General features: G+C 47.5%; 2 protein-coding genes across 2 annotated transcripts in view; both read right to left on the bottom strand.

Annotated features, from left to right (window-relative positions):
- Nucleotides 1-242: 242 nt before the first annotated feature.
- Nucleotides 243-3145, bottom strand: CCDC17 (coiled-coil domain containing 17). Its single transcript, XM_075424088.1, has 8 exons — nt 3060-3145; nt 2754-2944; nt 2539-2650; nt 2346-2405; nt 2141-2271; nt 1944-2066; nt 1228-1370; nt 243-910 (listed from the first exon to the last, which is right to left on the bottom strand). Exons 1-8 carry the CDS (start codon nt 3143-3145, stop codon nt 758-760), a joined length of 999 nt encoding a protein of 332 aa, XP_075280203.1. The 3' UTR covers nt 243-757.
- A 1646-nt stretch (nt 3146-4791) lies between these two features.
- GPBP1L1 (GC-rich promoter binding protein 1 like 1) overlaps nt 4792-17371 on the bottom strand; it is a 32565-nt gene continuing 19985 nt past the window's right edge. The window contains exons 6-12 of the mRNA XM_075424598.1: nt 15467-15539; nt 14108-14301; nt 11352-11492; nt 7830-7988; nt 6971-7095; nt 5973-6075; nt 4792-5716 (exon numbers count right to left, since the gene is read on the bottom strand). Of these exons, the coding sequence (XP_075280713.1) occupies nt 5570-5716; nt 5973-6075; nt 6971-7095; nt 7830-7988; nt 11352-11492; nt 14108-14301; nt 15467-15539 (942 nt within the window). The 3' untranslated portion in view covers nt 4792-5569. The remainder of the gene's footprint in view (nt 5717-5972; nt 6076-6970; nt 7096-7829; nt 7989-11351; nt 11493-14107; nt 14302-15466; nt 15540-17371) is intronic.

Genomic DNA, 17371 nt, shown 5'->3' with positions numbered 1-17371 from the left:
TCTGCTGCCTTCACAACAGCCAGAACACTGTTGGGGTGCATCCCTGGCTCTGCTAAACCTCCACTCCCTTCTGTCCCTGTGTCTGTGCAGGAGGAGCTTGTGGAGCTGGAGTGGGCGTGGGAGCAGGGGCTGATAGAGCCTTACAGGCTGGCCCCTGAGCTCGTGTGTGCCCAGGTGGGGCTGGGAGGCTGCTCTGGGACAAATGCCTATGTGTTACATATCTAAAAAGAAAGTCAAGAAGCGAAGAGCAACAGGCTGAAGCCATTTATTAAACAGCATGGCCTCCAATAGGGCAAAGGAAATATCCTCAAGGGTTTTGCTGTTTCCTGGGGCTGAGCCATGAAGGTGGGGGAAGGTTGGGAAAAGAGAAAAAAAGTGTCTGTGCCCCTCTGTGCTCTCCCCTGGTCCCCAGACTGGGCAAAACAACTCCTCAGTGTGTGGGCACGGTGTTGGCGCTCAGAGCAGCCTGAGCTGGAGGCTGAGCCGTGGGGCTTGGCAGCTGCAGGCTTTGGGCTCTGCCTGGCACTAGAAGTCCCCTGCCTGTCCCCTCCCTGCCTGCTCTTGCTGCTGCTGCAGTGCTCAGAGCATCTCTGGCCTTAGGAGGCGCCCTGCGTGCCTCCCCCTGCCCCAGCCCTGCAGCTCTAACACCCGTTTTCCCACCCCTTCATCACGCTGATGGTTAATAAAGCCCCGATTTCCCGCTCCAGCTCGGGGCAGGGGTACCAGGGGGTGCTGGGGGGCACAGCCCACCCCCAGCTCACCTCCGGGGAGGTTTGTGCTGCGCCGGGGGCTCCTGAGCGGGAGGAGGGTCCTCCAGAGCTGCGAAGGGGGCGAGGGGGAGGCCAGGGGGGACGTGGGGGCAGCTGGGGGCTGCGGGGCCGCCTGACCTCAGCGCTGGCCCGGGGGGCTCCTGGGAAAGGAGAAAAGTGGTGTTAGCAGGAGGAGGGGCCCAGCCTGGCCCTGCCGGCCGCCCCACACCACCATGGCACTGAGCATGCGGAACAAATGACGCCCGTGGTGTGGCACCCCGGGGCGGGATGGACCTTCCGCGCTGATGGCCCAGTTCCATGGGGCTCCCATGTCCCCAGCTGTGGCCAAGGCAGCAGATCCCAAATCATCTCCCCAAGCCCACACCCCCACACCCATCATCCCGTCCAGGTCAGCAGCCCGACCCCATCTCCCCTCACCTCTGGAGACCTGGGCACAGCCTTGGGACGAAGCTCTTACCGCGAAAAGCTCTGGTGCAGCAAGGGCTGGTGGGAGCGGGGGGGCCACGGGCGGTGGGAGGATGGCGGGGGGCAGCCGTGGCTCTGTGCGGCATCGCAGCATCCCCACCTCTGCCTGGAGCTGGGCCAGCTCTGCCTGCGAGCCTGAGGGACAGGAGCCTGTCACCGTGGGGTTTACACCACCACCCCCAGCAGACCCTTCCCCGGCATCCCAGTGGGCGGGGGGGGGTCAGGGCTGCTGGGGGCTCCCATTCCTGCTGCTGCGGTGACTCCCCCTGGGCTCACAGAATCACAGAATGGTAGGGGTTGGAAGGGACCTCTGTGGGTCATCTAGTCCAGCCCCCCCCCCCCCCCGCCGAAGCAAGGTCGCCTACAGCAGGCTGCAGAGGACCTTGTTCAGGCAGGTCTTGAATATCTCCAGAGGAGGAGACTCCACAACCTCCCTGGGCAGCCTGTTCCAGTGCTCCGTCACCCTCAGAGTGAAGAAGGGGTTCTCCCCAGTGCCTCAAGGAACATTGTCCTCAGTGCTGTTGCTGTGCCAGGCCCCCGCCACAGCGTGGAGACCCCCCATCCTGGGCTGAGCAGCTGCAGTGTTGGGTCAAACCCCCACCACACTCTTACATTGGTCGCTGGCAGCTCAGGGGCTCAACCCCAGAGGCAACCAGGGGCTGCAGGTGCAGGTGGAGGCTGCTCCACTCCCTGGGTCCCGTCACCTACCAGCATCGGCTCTCCGCTCCCTCCTGACCTTCAGCGCCAGGAGCTGGTCTTCCAGCCGCCGGTTCTCCAGCTCCACAGCCAGCAGTGCTGCATCCAGGCCCTGCGCACCGGCACCGGGGGGTTCTGCTGGCACAGCCAGGGCTGCCTCAGCCACCAGCTGTGGGGACAAGGGTCTGGGGTCTGGGCGAGGGGCTTACCTCCCCTCCTGCCCCTGCGCGGCTCCACAGACTGTGTCTCCAGCGCCGTGGCCTCTGCCTGGAGGTGGAGGAGCTGGGCCAGGACGGCCGGGTCGTGCCCTCCGCTGCCGAGGTAGGACAGCCGCAGGGCCCTGCCGCAGCCCCGGTGTCACCGCTGCTGGGCTCGGCAGGCTGCCGGGCTCGGCCGTCGCCCACCCACGCTCACCTGGCCTCGGCGGCGAGCGGCCCGGCGGCTGGCGGGAGGGCGTTGAGGAGGAGGGCGGCCCTGGGGACGAAGCGGGCAGACGGGGTGGGGGGGGTGAGGGGGCCAATGGCCCCTTGACGGAGAGCACCCTGCTCCCTGCCCGCTCCCCCGGAGGTGCGCCGGTCCCCGGCCCCCACCCCCGGCCCGGGCTCACCCGCCGGGTGCCGCACGCAGCCGTCCCACCCGGTCAGGCTCCAGCCCCTCCTGCCCGGGGTGCGGGTCCGTGGCCGCCCCGGCCCGCAGAGCCGCCAGGCGCCGGCAGAGCCCTGCGGGACAGTGAGGGGCGGCGGGGGGGGGTGGGGTGGGGGGGTGTCTCAGCGCGGCCCCGCTCCGGGGGTCGCAGCCCCCAGCCCCGCACCCGGCGCCCACCCTCTCTCCGCCGCTCCAGCTGCCGGGTCCTGCCTCGGATTTCGGCCACGCGTCTCTCGTGGGCCTCCAGCAGCCCGCGGCCCGGCTCCCCCCGCCCCGCAAGAGGCTGCTCCGGGCGGGGGGGGGCCGGGGCCCGGCGGCCGGGGGGCCGGGGGCGCGGGGGGGAGCGCCTCGCCCAGCGCAGCCCCCCGCTGCCCCCGTCCCCCGTCCCCCGAGGCGTCCCGCTGCCTCCCCGCAGCCCCCTCCGCAGCCGGCGGGTCCCCCCCGGGACGGCCGGGCCCGCCGCCCGCCGCCGTCCCCAGGCACAGCCGCTCCCGGTGGGCCCGCAGCAGCGCCCGGGAGCCGAAGGCCATGCGGCAGCGGGGGCAGGCGAAGCCCCCCGCGCCCGCCATGCAGCGGCCCGGAAAGCAGAGCCGGGGGGGCTGCGGGGCGGCGCACGGACCCGCTCGGCCCCGGCGCTGTGTGCGGCCGCCGTTGCTACGCGGGGACGGGCGAGGGCGGGCGGCCGCTCCCCGGGCCGGGAGGGGGGGGAGGCCGCCGGGGCACCTGGGCGACCGGCTCCGCTCCCCGGGCAGCAGCGCTCGCTGCCGGCCCGGCCCGGCCCGTGGGGCTTCGGGCGCTGCCCCTTCTCCCCCCGGCAGCAGCTCACTGCCGTCGGCTAACGGGCAGGCCCCCCTCCCGCCCCTGCCCGGCCCCGGTTCGGGGCCCCGGGGCCGCAGGTCGCCCTCCCACCCATGTCCCCGCCCGCAGACACTGGCAGGGGCTGGGGGGGGGGGGAGGGGTTTGGTCCCGAGGGTCCCGCCCGAGGCCGTCAGTAAGGCCTGAAGCGGTTTCAACCCAGGTCCGAAGCACGGAGCCCCTCGGAGGTGGAGGGCAGCCCGGTCCCACGCCGCTGTCCCCATGCCAGGCAGGGTCCCCGCTCAGCCATGGAGCTTGCCCGCTGCAAGCGATGGTCAGCATGGAGCTGAGTTGAGGGACTCCTGTAACCTTACCCCATTTCCAGACACCAGTGCAAATACATTTGCGTAATTTTTCACTTAAGGGGATGGAGGAATTTAAGTTTTTAAACAACGGATAAACTTTTCCAGACAGAAGCCGTTTTTGATGGGACCAAAGCAGCAGGACCTTCAGAAGAAGCCAGAGGATCTGTGAAATGTCTTCCAGGAGCTGGAACCCCCAGGAACTGGAGCCCAGCTTCCAGGCAGCAGCGATGCAGAAGCCCCCAGCCCCGCGCCCAGGCCAGCGTCCCCAGATCAGCCTGAACTAAGTGCAGCAGTGGAACAGTAACACCGAGGGCTCCCCTGAGCCCAGATGCAGCGATGGACGGCTGAACACTAATTCTGTGACACCTCTGTCCTGGCTGCCTGGACGCGAGCGGAGGGAAAAGCCCCAGGCACGCGCTGGGGTGACATGGCCCAGCCGGTCAGCGAGGCCAGGGCGTCGCGCTCGGTGTGCAATTCCATCCAACCCAGCGCTCAGCCATGCGTTTGCTTTCCAATCCAAAACACTGGTGTACAAGCTAAACTTAAAACAGACACTGAAATAGCTTAGGCCACAACTGAGTTGTTTGTAAAATCCTTTTTAATCTAATAGAAATGTTTTCATGAATTTTTAAAAAAGATTTCAATGAAAACAGCTTTGGATTCAGACATTCCCTTGCCACGTTGTGAACATAAACAGCAGCATTGCACTAGGAACAAGTGACACCGACCAGTCGAGCTTCATGATTTTGTATGAAGCGGAAAAAAAAGCAAACTGCTTCAGTGGAAGATAATTAGAATGATTTCTTTATAAAAAAAAAAAACCAAAAACCAACAACAAAACCAAACCACAAACAGGGGCTATCATCTCACCATTGTTCTCCCTCTCCCTTCTTAAAGGAAGAGTTCAGCTTCTGCAGTCTGAGCGCTACAGCAATGTTTGCCAAGTGGAAAAATACAGTGGGAGAAGAAACTGTTTATCCCCAGCGCTATGAAACCCCCAAAGTGGCAGGTCCCTTTAGAGGAAAGCTTTTCCTACATAAGAAAGACAATTAGAATTGGCAAACTGATGCAAAATATTTATTCCAAGTTAGTTATTTTTGATGCAGTAGTTTTTCCCCCTCATACAGACTCAATGTGATAGTCACTTTTTTAAATCTGTAAATAATGTTATCAAAATAATCTTAATCTTTGAAATCTCACAAAAAATTTATATTTTACAATCCACCCTGAATATCAAGGCTGCAAGAAGAACACAAACAATTCCTATATCCAAATATTTTACAGCTGTACCCAAAAAAAGAAAACCACAAACGCCTGGTTAAGTGATGAAGCTCCCCGAGCCGCCGAAAAAAAATAAAATAAAATAAAAAATTCAGGTTATTAGCATTAATTTAACATAATTAGAACTTCAATAGCCATTTTGTCATTGACAATGATTGTTTTAAGCACACTGTTACCGCACGACATCATGTAATGCAGGCGGCACTGTTAGAAGCTTGTTGTTGCAAAGATCAGTCAGCCACTTGTATCCTGCTTACAAGACTGAACTTGTGCACTGCCCCACAAGGGATTTTTGTCAAAATTTGCTAGCTGCACAAACTTCTATTAAGCATTAGGGCAAAACCAAAAGAAAAAGCTAAAGAAGCCAATTTCTCTCTTCTTTGGGATACAATTATTTCCCTTGTGCATGAAGTATCAACAACAAAAGAAAAAACTGAACAGACTGGAGACAGAATAAACTCTGTTTAGTTTATACAACCCCAAACACATGTTGAACTATGAACTGAGTTTATTGGGTTGGTTTTATTTATTTTAATTTTCTTGTGCCCACTTTCAGGCATCGTCATCTGACGTTTCGCTGCTACTAGTTTCTGTGTCTGAGTCCTCAATCTTTGTCTTAAAAGTGCTTCTCCAGTGGAACAACAGGCTGGAGCCGCGGCCCTGAAGAAATCCATTCTTCCCAAATCCGTTTCTTCTTCGCTGCAGAAACAAAAGTAAGTTTTAAAACAAGCCAAAGCGCGGAGAGTAACTGTCACTAACCATCTGTGGACACAAATTATCTATTTAACTGTATACAGACGCTCTGCACAGATAGTGCAAAGTCATCAACTGCACTACAATCCCACCGCAATTCTTTGCCTTCTCAAACACCCTTCAGAATTACACCACAGAAGACCTGTGCATGAGAAGGGAGAGGCAGAAGAGCAGTCACAAGCAGCAAGAGCTGTAAACATACCTGCTCTGATTTAATTTGGAACTCTTTGAGCTCATCCTCTGTGAGGGGAAGGTAGTTCTCATCATTTTCAGGATATTCCTGCCATCCCATTTCTTTCAACAACCTGATTCGTGAAGAAAATAAAAGGGGCATGGGATTTACAGCAAAGGAACAACAGCAAAGGAGAAAACATTTTGTCCATGAAGCACAAGACTTTGTATTAATTCAGCCCCAATTCACCCGTGAATCTTCTACATTAGAGACCACTTGAACAATGCTTCATGTTTACCGAACATTTTTCAACGTCTTTTACAAATATTTAATCATCAGCAGTCCTGTACAACGGGTAAATGATTAGTCTGGCAGAAGGAAAGCAAGGCAGAGATTTGAAATTCTACCCAAGGCCAGTGAAAGGAGGACATGAGGCAATCAAATCAGTACCACAGCTCACAATCTCCTAAAACTTACCATCCACTTACACCAGATGCTCACACACTGCTTACTCACTGAAGGAAGATACAAGCTGAGATACTAGGTAAACATTTTCTCAACTCTCCTCCAGTTTTATAGCATTATAAAGCAGCACAGGAATATTCCAAGTACAGGCAGAAAGAAAGTGGTGTGTGCTTGTGAGGGTGTATCTTCAGTCTTCAGACCATTCCATTTAGGACACCTGCTTGTAATAACCAGAATCACGCCAGGTTCATGCCGACTCCCAGCGTGGGCAGGTAAATCTCTAGGCAGCTTTAATACACAGGGATGTGGTGCTAGAGGAGCACTGGAATTTAATTAGACTATGGCAAAGGCTTGGCTCACCTGTCATCAGTGCCTTGACTTACTTCCAGTCAGACTCCACCCAGTCCAGCACAAGTTACGAAGCCCACACGCCTCTGGCTCAGCACACACAAAGCTACTGCTGCTTCCCAGAGAGTGCTGTCTTTGGAACAGTTTCCTTCTCCTCACACTGTCCAAGGACTCACCCTCCTTTACTCCAGACACTCCTTTTGCCACTTACTCACCTGTGTTCTGCTTCCAATGAATGAGAGAGGTTTTCCCCCTCCTCCGGCAAAGGGAGAGAAAGGCCATTCTGATGGCAATTCTCGTCCCAGTTTTCCTTTGGTTCTGGTGTGCTGTTGCTCTCCATCTAAAGAAAAATAAAAGCATCAAAGTGTGCTTGCACAGACCGTGCCAGTAGCACAGTTTCAAGTTCAAGCTTCTCCTTTTGGAAGCAAAGCAAAGCCTTTCACATTGAGCCGGTGATTTTTACAGAGCCTGGGCTGATAAAGGTTGAAAGCAACTTCTACTTGGCTGTGACAAGACAACGCGACACAAACGACATTTGGTGGATGGCACTTGTGTGTCTAGGGAGTAAGCGCTGGCATTACAAAGCCATCACCAGTGGCTTCAGAGTGAGAAAACCATGAGAATGAAATACTCTTAAGGACACCCTTTACATACACATTAAGCCACAGACTCATGCATTTAGGGGTCTGGTCCAAGCCTCTGTGGCTTGAGCCACTATCCCGCGCCTTTCACAAGCACTGAATTCTACTTCCCTGTGCATGTAGTTTGACAAGAAAGTTTGAAAGCAAATTAAGATGTTAAAATACAGTCTTGTTCCACTCCTTCCCGAATCCTTGCAAAAATCTAGATTAACATCACCATCTGTGACCTTCCCTTCCGCCTCATTCGTTATTTATCTATTTGCATTTCATCATGTTACGGATCTCCCTCCATCACAGTGCTGTGCGCTACTCCTGCCGGTGTGTGCACCAGACCAACGGAAGCCTGAATTACATACACTGGTTGGCTTTTTCTTCAGTACCCAAATCCTTAAATACACAAGAGTCATATATACAGTAAGGACAGCGATCTTACATCATCCAGCTTGTCACATTCTCTGTTCTCTGTTATCTCCCCATTCCTATCGTCTTTCAGTGCCTTCAGGAATTCGCTCTTTTTATCAGTGGTACGGCGCATCAGCTTCGTCAAGCGTGAAGAACAGATCTCAATGGGAGGGGTGGTGCTGGAAGGACTCTAGACAAGGAAGGTAGAACACAGAGACTTTCACACTGTATTGCTGCAAAGGTCAGGCCCTCTTCAGGGTCTGTGCTTACACCTTTCAAACACCCATCAGTTCTTTGGTTGGCTCTTACCCCCTCAGAAAACAACCCCTAGTGACGAATTCCCATCAAAATACTGACTGGCACTGCACATTCACTTCTTCCCTTACCAGCGCACTTTTCTCCCACCTATCGTTACTGACTTTTTTTTCTTCCCCTAGGAGTCCATTCACATGGCCAGGAGTAGCTTTGTTTTGCTCCTTGGCAATGTAACTCTCTCATAGCCATGCTGGAGCCTATTACAGAATATTAAGGCAGAGAACTTCACACAGGACTCTTACCTGACAAAAACGAAAAAATTAAGGAGATTAGGCTCAGTTCAGATTTGCATCTTAAGCCACCTTGATGGACTCTACCCTGACATTAAGCTATGGGGTGGCAATCTCCTTTCAGGGAGTGGTCACATCCTTCACTAACCACAACGGGATGTGAAACAGGTAGCCACAGCCTCGGCATCCTCCCCTGGAGAGCACGCTGACAAATCCTTGCTATGTACGCTCACAGCCCAGATGGCTCAGCGTGGACCCAGACACAGACAGCCCTGGAGCCTGTGGGAAATCTACTCAGCTCAATTAATGAACTCAAGGTAACCTCCCACGCTCTTCCACAGTGTTTAAGCTTTCTTCATTATCTTGAATCTGTGAACCAGGCACAAGGCACAACAGTCTGCACATCAGCAGTACCCCAGCTGTGACACTGCAACTAAAACACTGCTAACCAAGATGAGCTTTCAATTTAATCTCTTTCAGTATTTTGACTGAACATGCAAAGGAGATCTATGTACATGTTATGTGAAGTTCCCAATATCTTAACCTTCTGCTCACATACGGAGTTCATGTCTGGCTACTCTAAGACGACAAGGAATTTAGTCATTCACATGGATACCTGACACTAGAATCTTGCATGCAAAACTATTCTTTTCCTTCACTTACTCGGATTTTTTTCTCAATATTAAAACATAGTGAAATTTCCTAAAGCCTGTAGTGTTTTTCTCCCCTCTCCCCACTTTTTTTAAACTAGGGTAGGAAGGTTGCAAATTCAAGCTCTTCAAAATAAATCTCCTTTGCACAGCATTTTTATCATACTCACAGTGCTCTGAGCAAAGATCAAGGGAACTAAAATATTTAGCAAAACGGAAAGAAGGCAGCAACTGCTGCTTGTATTCCTAATGCCTGCTGCACATGAAACACTGGCACGCAGTAATGCCTTTCAGGGAAGTGCATGCTTGAAAGTAATATCTTATAGTAAACATTTCTCAGGTGGCCTTTTCAGATTTTGCGTAATTCAACACAGTAAGGACAAATCAGCAATTGTAACACACATAACGAGCGACTGTGAATGTTAGGATAAAAAGCTAGCATAGCACTGGAATTAAAGCTCTCAACACGGTAATTAGCTTGACTGCAGTGACAGAAGGTAAAAACGAACAAAGGAGGCCGAAAATTAGATGCCTTCTGATAATTTGGAATACTCTGGTAAAGCACTTGAGGTCTTTGCTAGCAGCAGCTGTTTTAACAGCACTGTACAGAACTGCTGAGGTACTAAAACTTAATTTCTACACATTAGATGAAAACAGATAAAGCTAAGGTTTAGAAACAACAGAGTCCTGAAAGGGGACTGAATTTCACCTCAATTCTGATTTTATTCGTAACTTTCTGTAGAAGGTTTTATAGTAGTAAAAGAATGTTCTGTACAGGGGTACAAGCAGTCATTTTTTTGACATCTTCTCTAAAGGTTAGGTTTAGCCCTCTGACTGAAACATCAAGGCATCTCTCAGATTTTTCCTTCTTAAATGAGAGCACTGTGCATCATCTCAGACTTGTTCAGATACCAGCCTGTTTAACAGGGGTAGCTCCTCTATCAGAAAAGTCATCCTGTATCACTTTAAGAATTTGGTTATCTTAGACTGGCTTGTGGGGACATGGCGCCAGTGCTGCTTGGCACCCTTTTACTTTTCAACAAGCTGTAGTCTCTTATTAATACAGGTGCTATTTCCAACACTTCTGAAAGAGGGGCATTATCCTCATTTCAGAAATAAAAAGGCATATCTACCTGGAGGTGAAAGCCTATTAAATTTTACATATTTATGCTGCAAAGCTGTCCATACTGCGCTGTGCATTAGACAAAAAGGAAGGCTGTCAGTAGCACAAAGGACTCAGTCTGAGGACAGAAAAAAGTCAAGGTAAGGGAAAGGGATGCAGTGTAAGATCTATGTGTCAAAATGACAGGTGCACGCTTGTTAACTACTGCTTTTAATGACTGCTTTTACACTCAGCAGTAGCTGAAGCAGAAAAGTACAGACTGTTGCAAAGCAAAGCCTGCAAAGCACAGAATCATAAACATGACAAAGTTTTATTTTAGAAGTACGATCTGTAGAGGAAAAAGACAAATGCACAACTAGAAAAAAAAACACTCTTACAACTGAAATGCAAACACATTAATTTAAAATTATGTGAACAGGTCATTTATCACTGTCTGTTTTATTTTTGTTCTTTTTACATATGATCACAAACCTGTTGAGTTTTGATTCCCAAGAGCAGAAAATAAAAGTTAACAGTGTCACTTTTCTATGAAGCTTTGTGGAATTTCAAGCTCCAAAACATTGTTTTGTATATATGCGACAGTGATGCACAGAAGTGTTGGCCAAAATGTGTTTTGTCACAGTTACTGCTGAAATGTTAACAGATTTATATGCAGGGTTCCTCCCCATACTTCAGATCAAAAGCAGAGGTAAGTCAGTTTCCACCTCACCTCCTTCCAACACCAAAACTAAAACCAGATATGGTAGCTGAAGACACATGCACATACACTAAACCCTCTCAGGGCTCACTGCTTTTGCTGTTGCTTTCCTAGAGAAAGGAAACAAGGCAGATCACCCTCCTTCCCCCTCTTTTCCCATATTAAAGAATACCGTGGGAATCAGTTTACCTATCTGTTCACATTAGTTCTTGGTATCTGCACTCTGATAACACCAAGTCTACACATGTCTAGTTATGCAACACTATTTAAAGCATTAGTACTTTTTTTTTTAATATATTGGAGGGAAATTCTAATACATTCAGACAAATATCAATGGCTTTACATCCAGGTAAATCACATTTTTATATTTTTTAGCGTATCAGAGATGTGGCAGGATGTGCTAAAAATGTACAAGTGAGTCATTCTTCAAGGGCGCAAAGGTAGGTATACCATGTACAGAGAGGACCTTCTCATGTTCAAGCTACAGTAGGTGATAGTGAGAAAAGTTCCCACCCTATCCCCAAACCCAACCACTTACCTCTTTGGGAGAGGTGAGGACTGAGCCACTCGCCAGTACCGCTGGTTTGGTTACAGACACTGGACTGGTAAAGGCAGAGTCACGGCTGGAGGAAAGTGAGCCTGGTTTATGTTCGCTTCTGTTGGATTTCCATGGACTTGGCTATATTGAAGAGAACACAAAACACTGGACAGTAAATGGTAAGGCATAAGAAGGGGTTGCTTGCAAGTAGTGAAACAAATAAACAAACATTATGTTTGCTGTTGTACAAATTTTTTTTGCTCCCTCTCCAAGAACAGTCTCAACAAGTTTACTTTGACATCCATTATTTTCCCCAAAACACACACAATTCCACTCCGTGGGCACCACCCTTCAGTAAAACACCATTAGAGCTCAAAGACTAAACCCAGCTTTGTTCTTCATCAATTGGAATCACCACCAGGTAATGCAATGCATCTTACAGCTACCCACAGACGGGAAGTGAAAAAATCCCAATTAAATTCACATTTCATATGGGAACACTGTATGCCACAAAGAAAGGGTTTGCATCTCTTGTCAGGAACTTGCCCTGCGCAAAGAAGAAGCACATCAAGCAATATTTCTGTCCAGGCTGAGAATGCAAATTATTTGTTTCCTAGGGCTCTAAAAGTGTCCATCATTGCACTGATTTAGCAACAACAACAAAAGAAAAAAAGAAGCCAGGGTCTTGAAGTGCATGAGTGCTTGCTGTTTTGCACTGGATACGCTCTGCAGTATCCCTTCAAACACACTGGCAATTTGGCTGAAAAGCAAAGACTTGAAGTTAAGTTTGTTACTTGGAATGTTATTCTTGAGCCTCTCATCAGCAAAGGACACACACTGTAAAGTGACAGTCTTTACTGGTTCCTTTGACCCATTAGACTTCTGAGGCAACTTCTAGCCATTAGCAAACTAAGTCATGCACAAGTGAGATTCAGTTAAACCTGAGATGCAACAGATCTTGCGCTCTGCAAGCAACGAGAGCAGAGGCCATTATTTCAGTATGTTCTCACTCTCCACTGCGTTATTTTATTAATTTTAAAATAAATAAATAAATCAGCAGAGGCTGCCATTGGTATTATTCTTCCACTCCAACTCAAAAACAAGAGCAGTCCACATTATTGAATGGATTATTTAGCATTCACAGGACACATTCCAAACATTCCTTTCAAACCCATAAAATACGCTGATCTGTGCAATATTGCCTAGTACTGAAATTAGAGCGTGTTATTACCACGGCAAAAAGTTTCTCTCCGCAGATGCGGTGGCCGCACTGTTTAGATACCCAGCTCTCGGCTGCTGCCTGTTGTTCTCTCGGCTTCCACAGAGGGGCAGCTCAGACAAATTCAAAGACCGACCCCTATAGCTTTCTTACGGAGGCCACTAGATTCAAGCACAACAACTAGAGGTGACTATCAAAAGGAATCGGTTGCAGATTATGACCTCCATAAATTGCTTGATTGAGCAACTAGCCATCTCAATTATCACGAAAGAATGCACTTATTTCACTGCCACCAGTTCTCTTCCTCTCAAAACTACTGGGTACAACTTAATAAAAACATTTTTCATTCAGTTTGCCTGTGACAGCTTTCCAATACTGCTGACTTTGTCAGAAGGAATGTTTTGACTCCTCTACTACTTTCTGCACTGCAATTTCTATACCACCTTCTAGACTCTTCAGACTATTACATCCTACCATAGCTGCTTTACATCTGTACCTTTAAAAAAAGGCGTTATGCACACAGGTTTTCTGTGAGGATATGCTGATCTCCCACCGTTTAGCTTTGCTAATGGTCATCATTCATCAACAAAAATGCTGCTGATGACACCAGCAGACAATCTGGTAATCATTTTAACCATCAGGATTTTTCCTGTAGTCAGCAGAATTTGGCCTGAATTAAGAGAAACTTACAAAAGAGAAAGCAGCTCTAAACTTGCTTTCCACAAAAAAGTTGTTAATCTTTCTTATTTTGCTTCTGTCTTTGAAATGTGGAAGACTAATCTACTCTAATCACAGGGAAGATCTTGTTGGAATGTCGCAGCCAGCATTAGCGATTAATAAATTTTGAACTCACAGTATTTGGACATTTTTTAAAAGAACCACCTAGTTACTAGTTTTCTTTAGCTTCTTAAATACTTTCACTATCAACCCTACAAAGTTTCCAGGAAATCTATACATGTAAATCACCTGGAAAAATGGGCAAAACAAAGCCTAGAACTAAAAAGAAAAAGACTACTTGTTTTTTCAACACTCCTGTATTTCTTTCAGTAAAAGAACTGCAGCACAAGACCCATTACTCTTCCAGGTTGTCTTTAAGGCTCAACTAAATTAGAGCTAAACTGCAGGATGTTACAATTTAATCTGATCTTAGCCTCAACTGTGTTTTAAACACTTCAAAGTATTGTAACCCAATAAAGATTTTTCAGGGCAGTCATGTGAACACTTCAAGCACATGGTAGCACACATTTCATGTCCCTAGCATTGCTTGTTTTCTCTAATTAAGACAAGGATTTGTCTAACACATGAGAACACACCCATTCAAACAGACATTAGTATAGTCAAAAGAGAGGTTAATTCTCTGTATGGACAAGATCAAATGGCATTTTAACAGGAAAAACAATTTTAGTAGTAAACAGGCCACTACCCCAGAAACTACTGGATTCCAACTCTTGCTATTTATTAGGGGTTGATTCCCTTGTCAACGGAGAGAGTTCTCCCTTGATCTGCAGTTCACTAATTTGGCTGGAAACCCCCGTACCTTGGAAGGAGGAGCTGCAGGTTTAGGAACCAGATTTTTGTAGACGCTTGGGACAATGGTGGTGGCTTTGTTGCCATTTGCCAGGTGAGAAACAGGTGACGTAAATGCAGCTGAGAAGGCGGCGGCAGGATCCTCTTTTGAAACCTTTTTGATGACCAGCATCTTGGTAGGTTGCTTGGCACTAGGGGGGTTTTCTGTAAAAATAAAACAAGACAGATTCTAAATACAAATGTGCAGTTTCATAACAGTTTCAGTATACTGCTCCAGTTTCTCCCTCTCAATCTTAGATGCTACACTTCTGATTCTGAGACTGCAATCAGCTGTTCTTTCATTTCAGCTTTGAGCAAAGATACTGGATAAGCATGTCAAAGTCCAATCTTTATTCATTTAACCACAACTCCCTTGACGCTGAAGGGAAAAACTAATAGTGACACCAGCTAACAGCCTTCCACCATGTTACATGAATCAGAACAGGTATTAGTATTTTTTTGAGCAACCGTGGATCAGCTTTGTTAATTCACTAACACAGCAAAAATACTTTGCATAAGTTATACCTCAAAAGACACGGTGCTTATACAAACTAGCACAATTAATATTTCTTAGGCCAAATCAACACATTTGCAGGAGTAGAACAATTTAAAAACAGTAATAGTATAAACAGCTAAAAGCCCCATAAATGATAATTGTTATTATTTTTTGAGCAGAACAACAGCTACCCAACTAACATGCAAAAAGAATACAATCTGGTACTATACTATTTTTTTTTTTTGTATTTCCACTATTTACAGTGTTTAACTCAACTAATACAGCTACATTCTAACCAGAGATTAACAAACCTGTATTTAGTTGCTAGAACTGGTACCTTGTTTCACTTTTTTTCAAGGCACAGATTGACATACCATATCAGCATCCAAAGCAAGCCTGTTCCGAGTTGTGTGTTTTTTTTTTTTTAAATAAATCAAATAAATCAAACCCACAGAATTATGACAGATTCGCTGCATTTCTAATAGGAAGATCACAAGTCAGGAACTAATGTCTAGTTCACTCAAACCTGCTCTGCCCTTCAAGTGATGTCTGCATGAAACTGTCATTGCAGTAAGGCAGGAAGCAAACAGAACAGTCACGCTACTGCCACCACCAGTTTTTTATGACAAGACAAGCACAGTTTCAAGTAGACAAAAAGGCCGAGAGATTAGTGAAGACTGGGGGAGGAAAACAACCAAGGAGAGAAAGCTGCAAACTGCTTCACTTAAGTCTTTAAAATCTTTTTGAGTGAAAAAACTAGCATTTAAACACTGTCTACAGTTTTCTGCTTTAGTATCAGCATCTTGTGCAGCTGTGTAAATTACCTTTACCTACCCCATACTCCAGAAGGTGTTCCTAAAGGTTTGTTCTGGTTGTTGTGTCTTCCAGCTTCTGGATTCAAAGATGGCTGTAAAAATACAATGCAAATGAGTATATCATTATATCACATATCACAAAAATACCACCCATTATTAACATAACATTATACTTCTAGGAACCCAGAGTACAGGTAGACTTCTCTGCACAGCACCTGAATTAGTAGAGAGTGCTTTTGTCACAAGACATCTGAAAATCAAGTTTGTATGCTCCTTGGCTTCTGCTGTATTTCCAACAGAACTATCAGAGGGTTCAGGAGTGGCCCTTTAGTCTTCTACTACAGGACTAAGTAGATCCCACAAACCAGTGCACACATAAAAGATTTAGGTATTTAATCAGCAGCTCAAAATATAAAACAGAATCCACATCATCAGCATATGAAGAATCATCGCATTTCCCAGATAAAACTGAAAGCAATACTAGGCTCCTAATGTAATGGAATAATGAATATATATACATTTACTGACAAAAAAGCTACTTGTAAATTTACACTGAACGTCAGAGTCCACTTTTCAGTTCAATACAGCATGCAGATTCACTATCAGAATTCAGCTTTGTGGAATAACTAAGGACATGTCCAAGCTCAAAGCAGAGTACAGAAAATCTTAGCATTCAATGACATGTGTTACTGATTAGCTACTCCTCTTCCCCCGTCCCAAATAACTTCAGTTCAAAATAAAGCCATCTTTTTCCTCTTTTTAATCAATTCTTCATATGTTAGTTACTATGGCGACAGCATAAGCCTCTAATAATGAGCTTCTGAAATAGTAGGCATTCCTGTTCTACAAAAGTTAGGAAAAAAAGTCATACCATAGCATAAATTCCTGCCTCAGACCCTAGAAATTCCTGTTTCAGTGCTTCATTTTATATTTACAGGTCGTTTTATAGCAGGGGTGCTCACACCACAGGAGAGTTTAGACTAACAGCCTGTTTTGCAGACCTTTCAGGAAAAGCGTTGCCATTGTCAGCCACACAGGCCTAGCAGCTACATACTTCACCACGCTATACCTGAGTTTCACCACTATGGCAAAGACAATACAGCAGTTATTTAGCAAAGCTTGCTGCTAGACAGTGTGTGGTATTATCATAAAGAAAAATGTGGGACGTAATTACAGAAGAAACAGTGATGTAGTTGGGGAAAGGCACTGGAGAAGAGAATGAAGTAGTACACGAAGAAAGATTTAGACCAATACAGACTACAACAGTGCACAACTGCATTTGTTGCACTAGCTTTCCACATTTCAACAGGCTTCTGACAGTTTAAAGAATAGGCTGAATTACAGTACTCTTGAGAAATCAGATTAACAGAAATCTACACACAAGCTCTATCACTGCTCTCCAGGTGTTAACCACCCTGTGATGCAGGGTACCACTCCCAGCAGAAGCAGCTGAACAAGAGCATGTAACCACCCCTCGGGCACTTCACTGAAGAATCCCAGCAGCTTACATCAAATCGCCACAGAAGCCAGTTTAAGTAGAGACTCTAGATTTTGGCCTGAAGCAGCTGTGTGGCATTCATATATTTCACTCCAACTCCTAAGTCCCTGAATAGAAGCAGTGCCATCAAACTGCCACAACAATTTCAGCTATAAACAGCCTGCCAGAGAGAAAAGCTGAATAATAGAGCAAAAAGCTCAAGATGATGATACACACAAGTGCACCCACTATCACGAGAAATTCCCATCACTGGAGGCAGCAATAGCTTTACCACTGAAGATGAAGTCAGAGGAACTGCACTTCATGAAGGGACTGAGCTACCAGAACCTTACAGACGATACTGACCTCATTACACTGGTTAAGAAGAGCCGAGAGAGAGCAAGAAACAAGATGCAAAAAGCAAAAAAAAGGTCTGATAACAATAAA

This window comes from Opisthocomus hoazin, chromosome 6 (assembly GCF_030867145.1).
Source record: "Opisthocomus hoazin isolate bOpiHoa1 chromosome 6, bOpiHoa1.hap1, whole genome shotgun sequence".
Lineage (NCBI taxonomy): Eukaryota > Metazoa > Chordata > Aves > Opisthocomiformes > Opisthocomidae > Opisthocomus > Opisthocomus hoazin.
This window is presented reverse-complemented; position numbering and strand designations above follow the sequence as displayed.

What these genes read in the sequence shown, in the direction of transcription:
- CCDC17 (XM_075424088.1), bottom strand. Translation starts at nt 3,145, where the DNA reads ATGGCGGGCGCGGGGGGCTTCGCCTGCCCCCGCTGCCGCATGGCCTTC. An exon ending in CGGGCCCACCGGGAGCGGCT is followed by an intron (nt 2,945 to 3,059) that starts GTGCCTGGGGAC and finishes GGACGGGGGCAG; the next exon opens with CGGGGGGCTGCGCTGGGCGA. An exon ending in GGAGCGGAGAGCCGATGCTG is followed by an intron (nt 1,371 to 1,943) that starts GTAGGTGACGGG and finishes CCTGTCCCTCAG; the next exon opens with GCTCGCAGGCAGAGCTGGCC.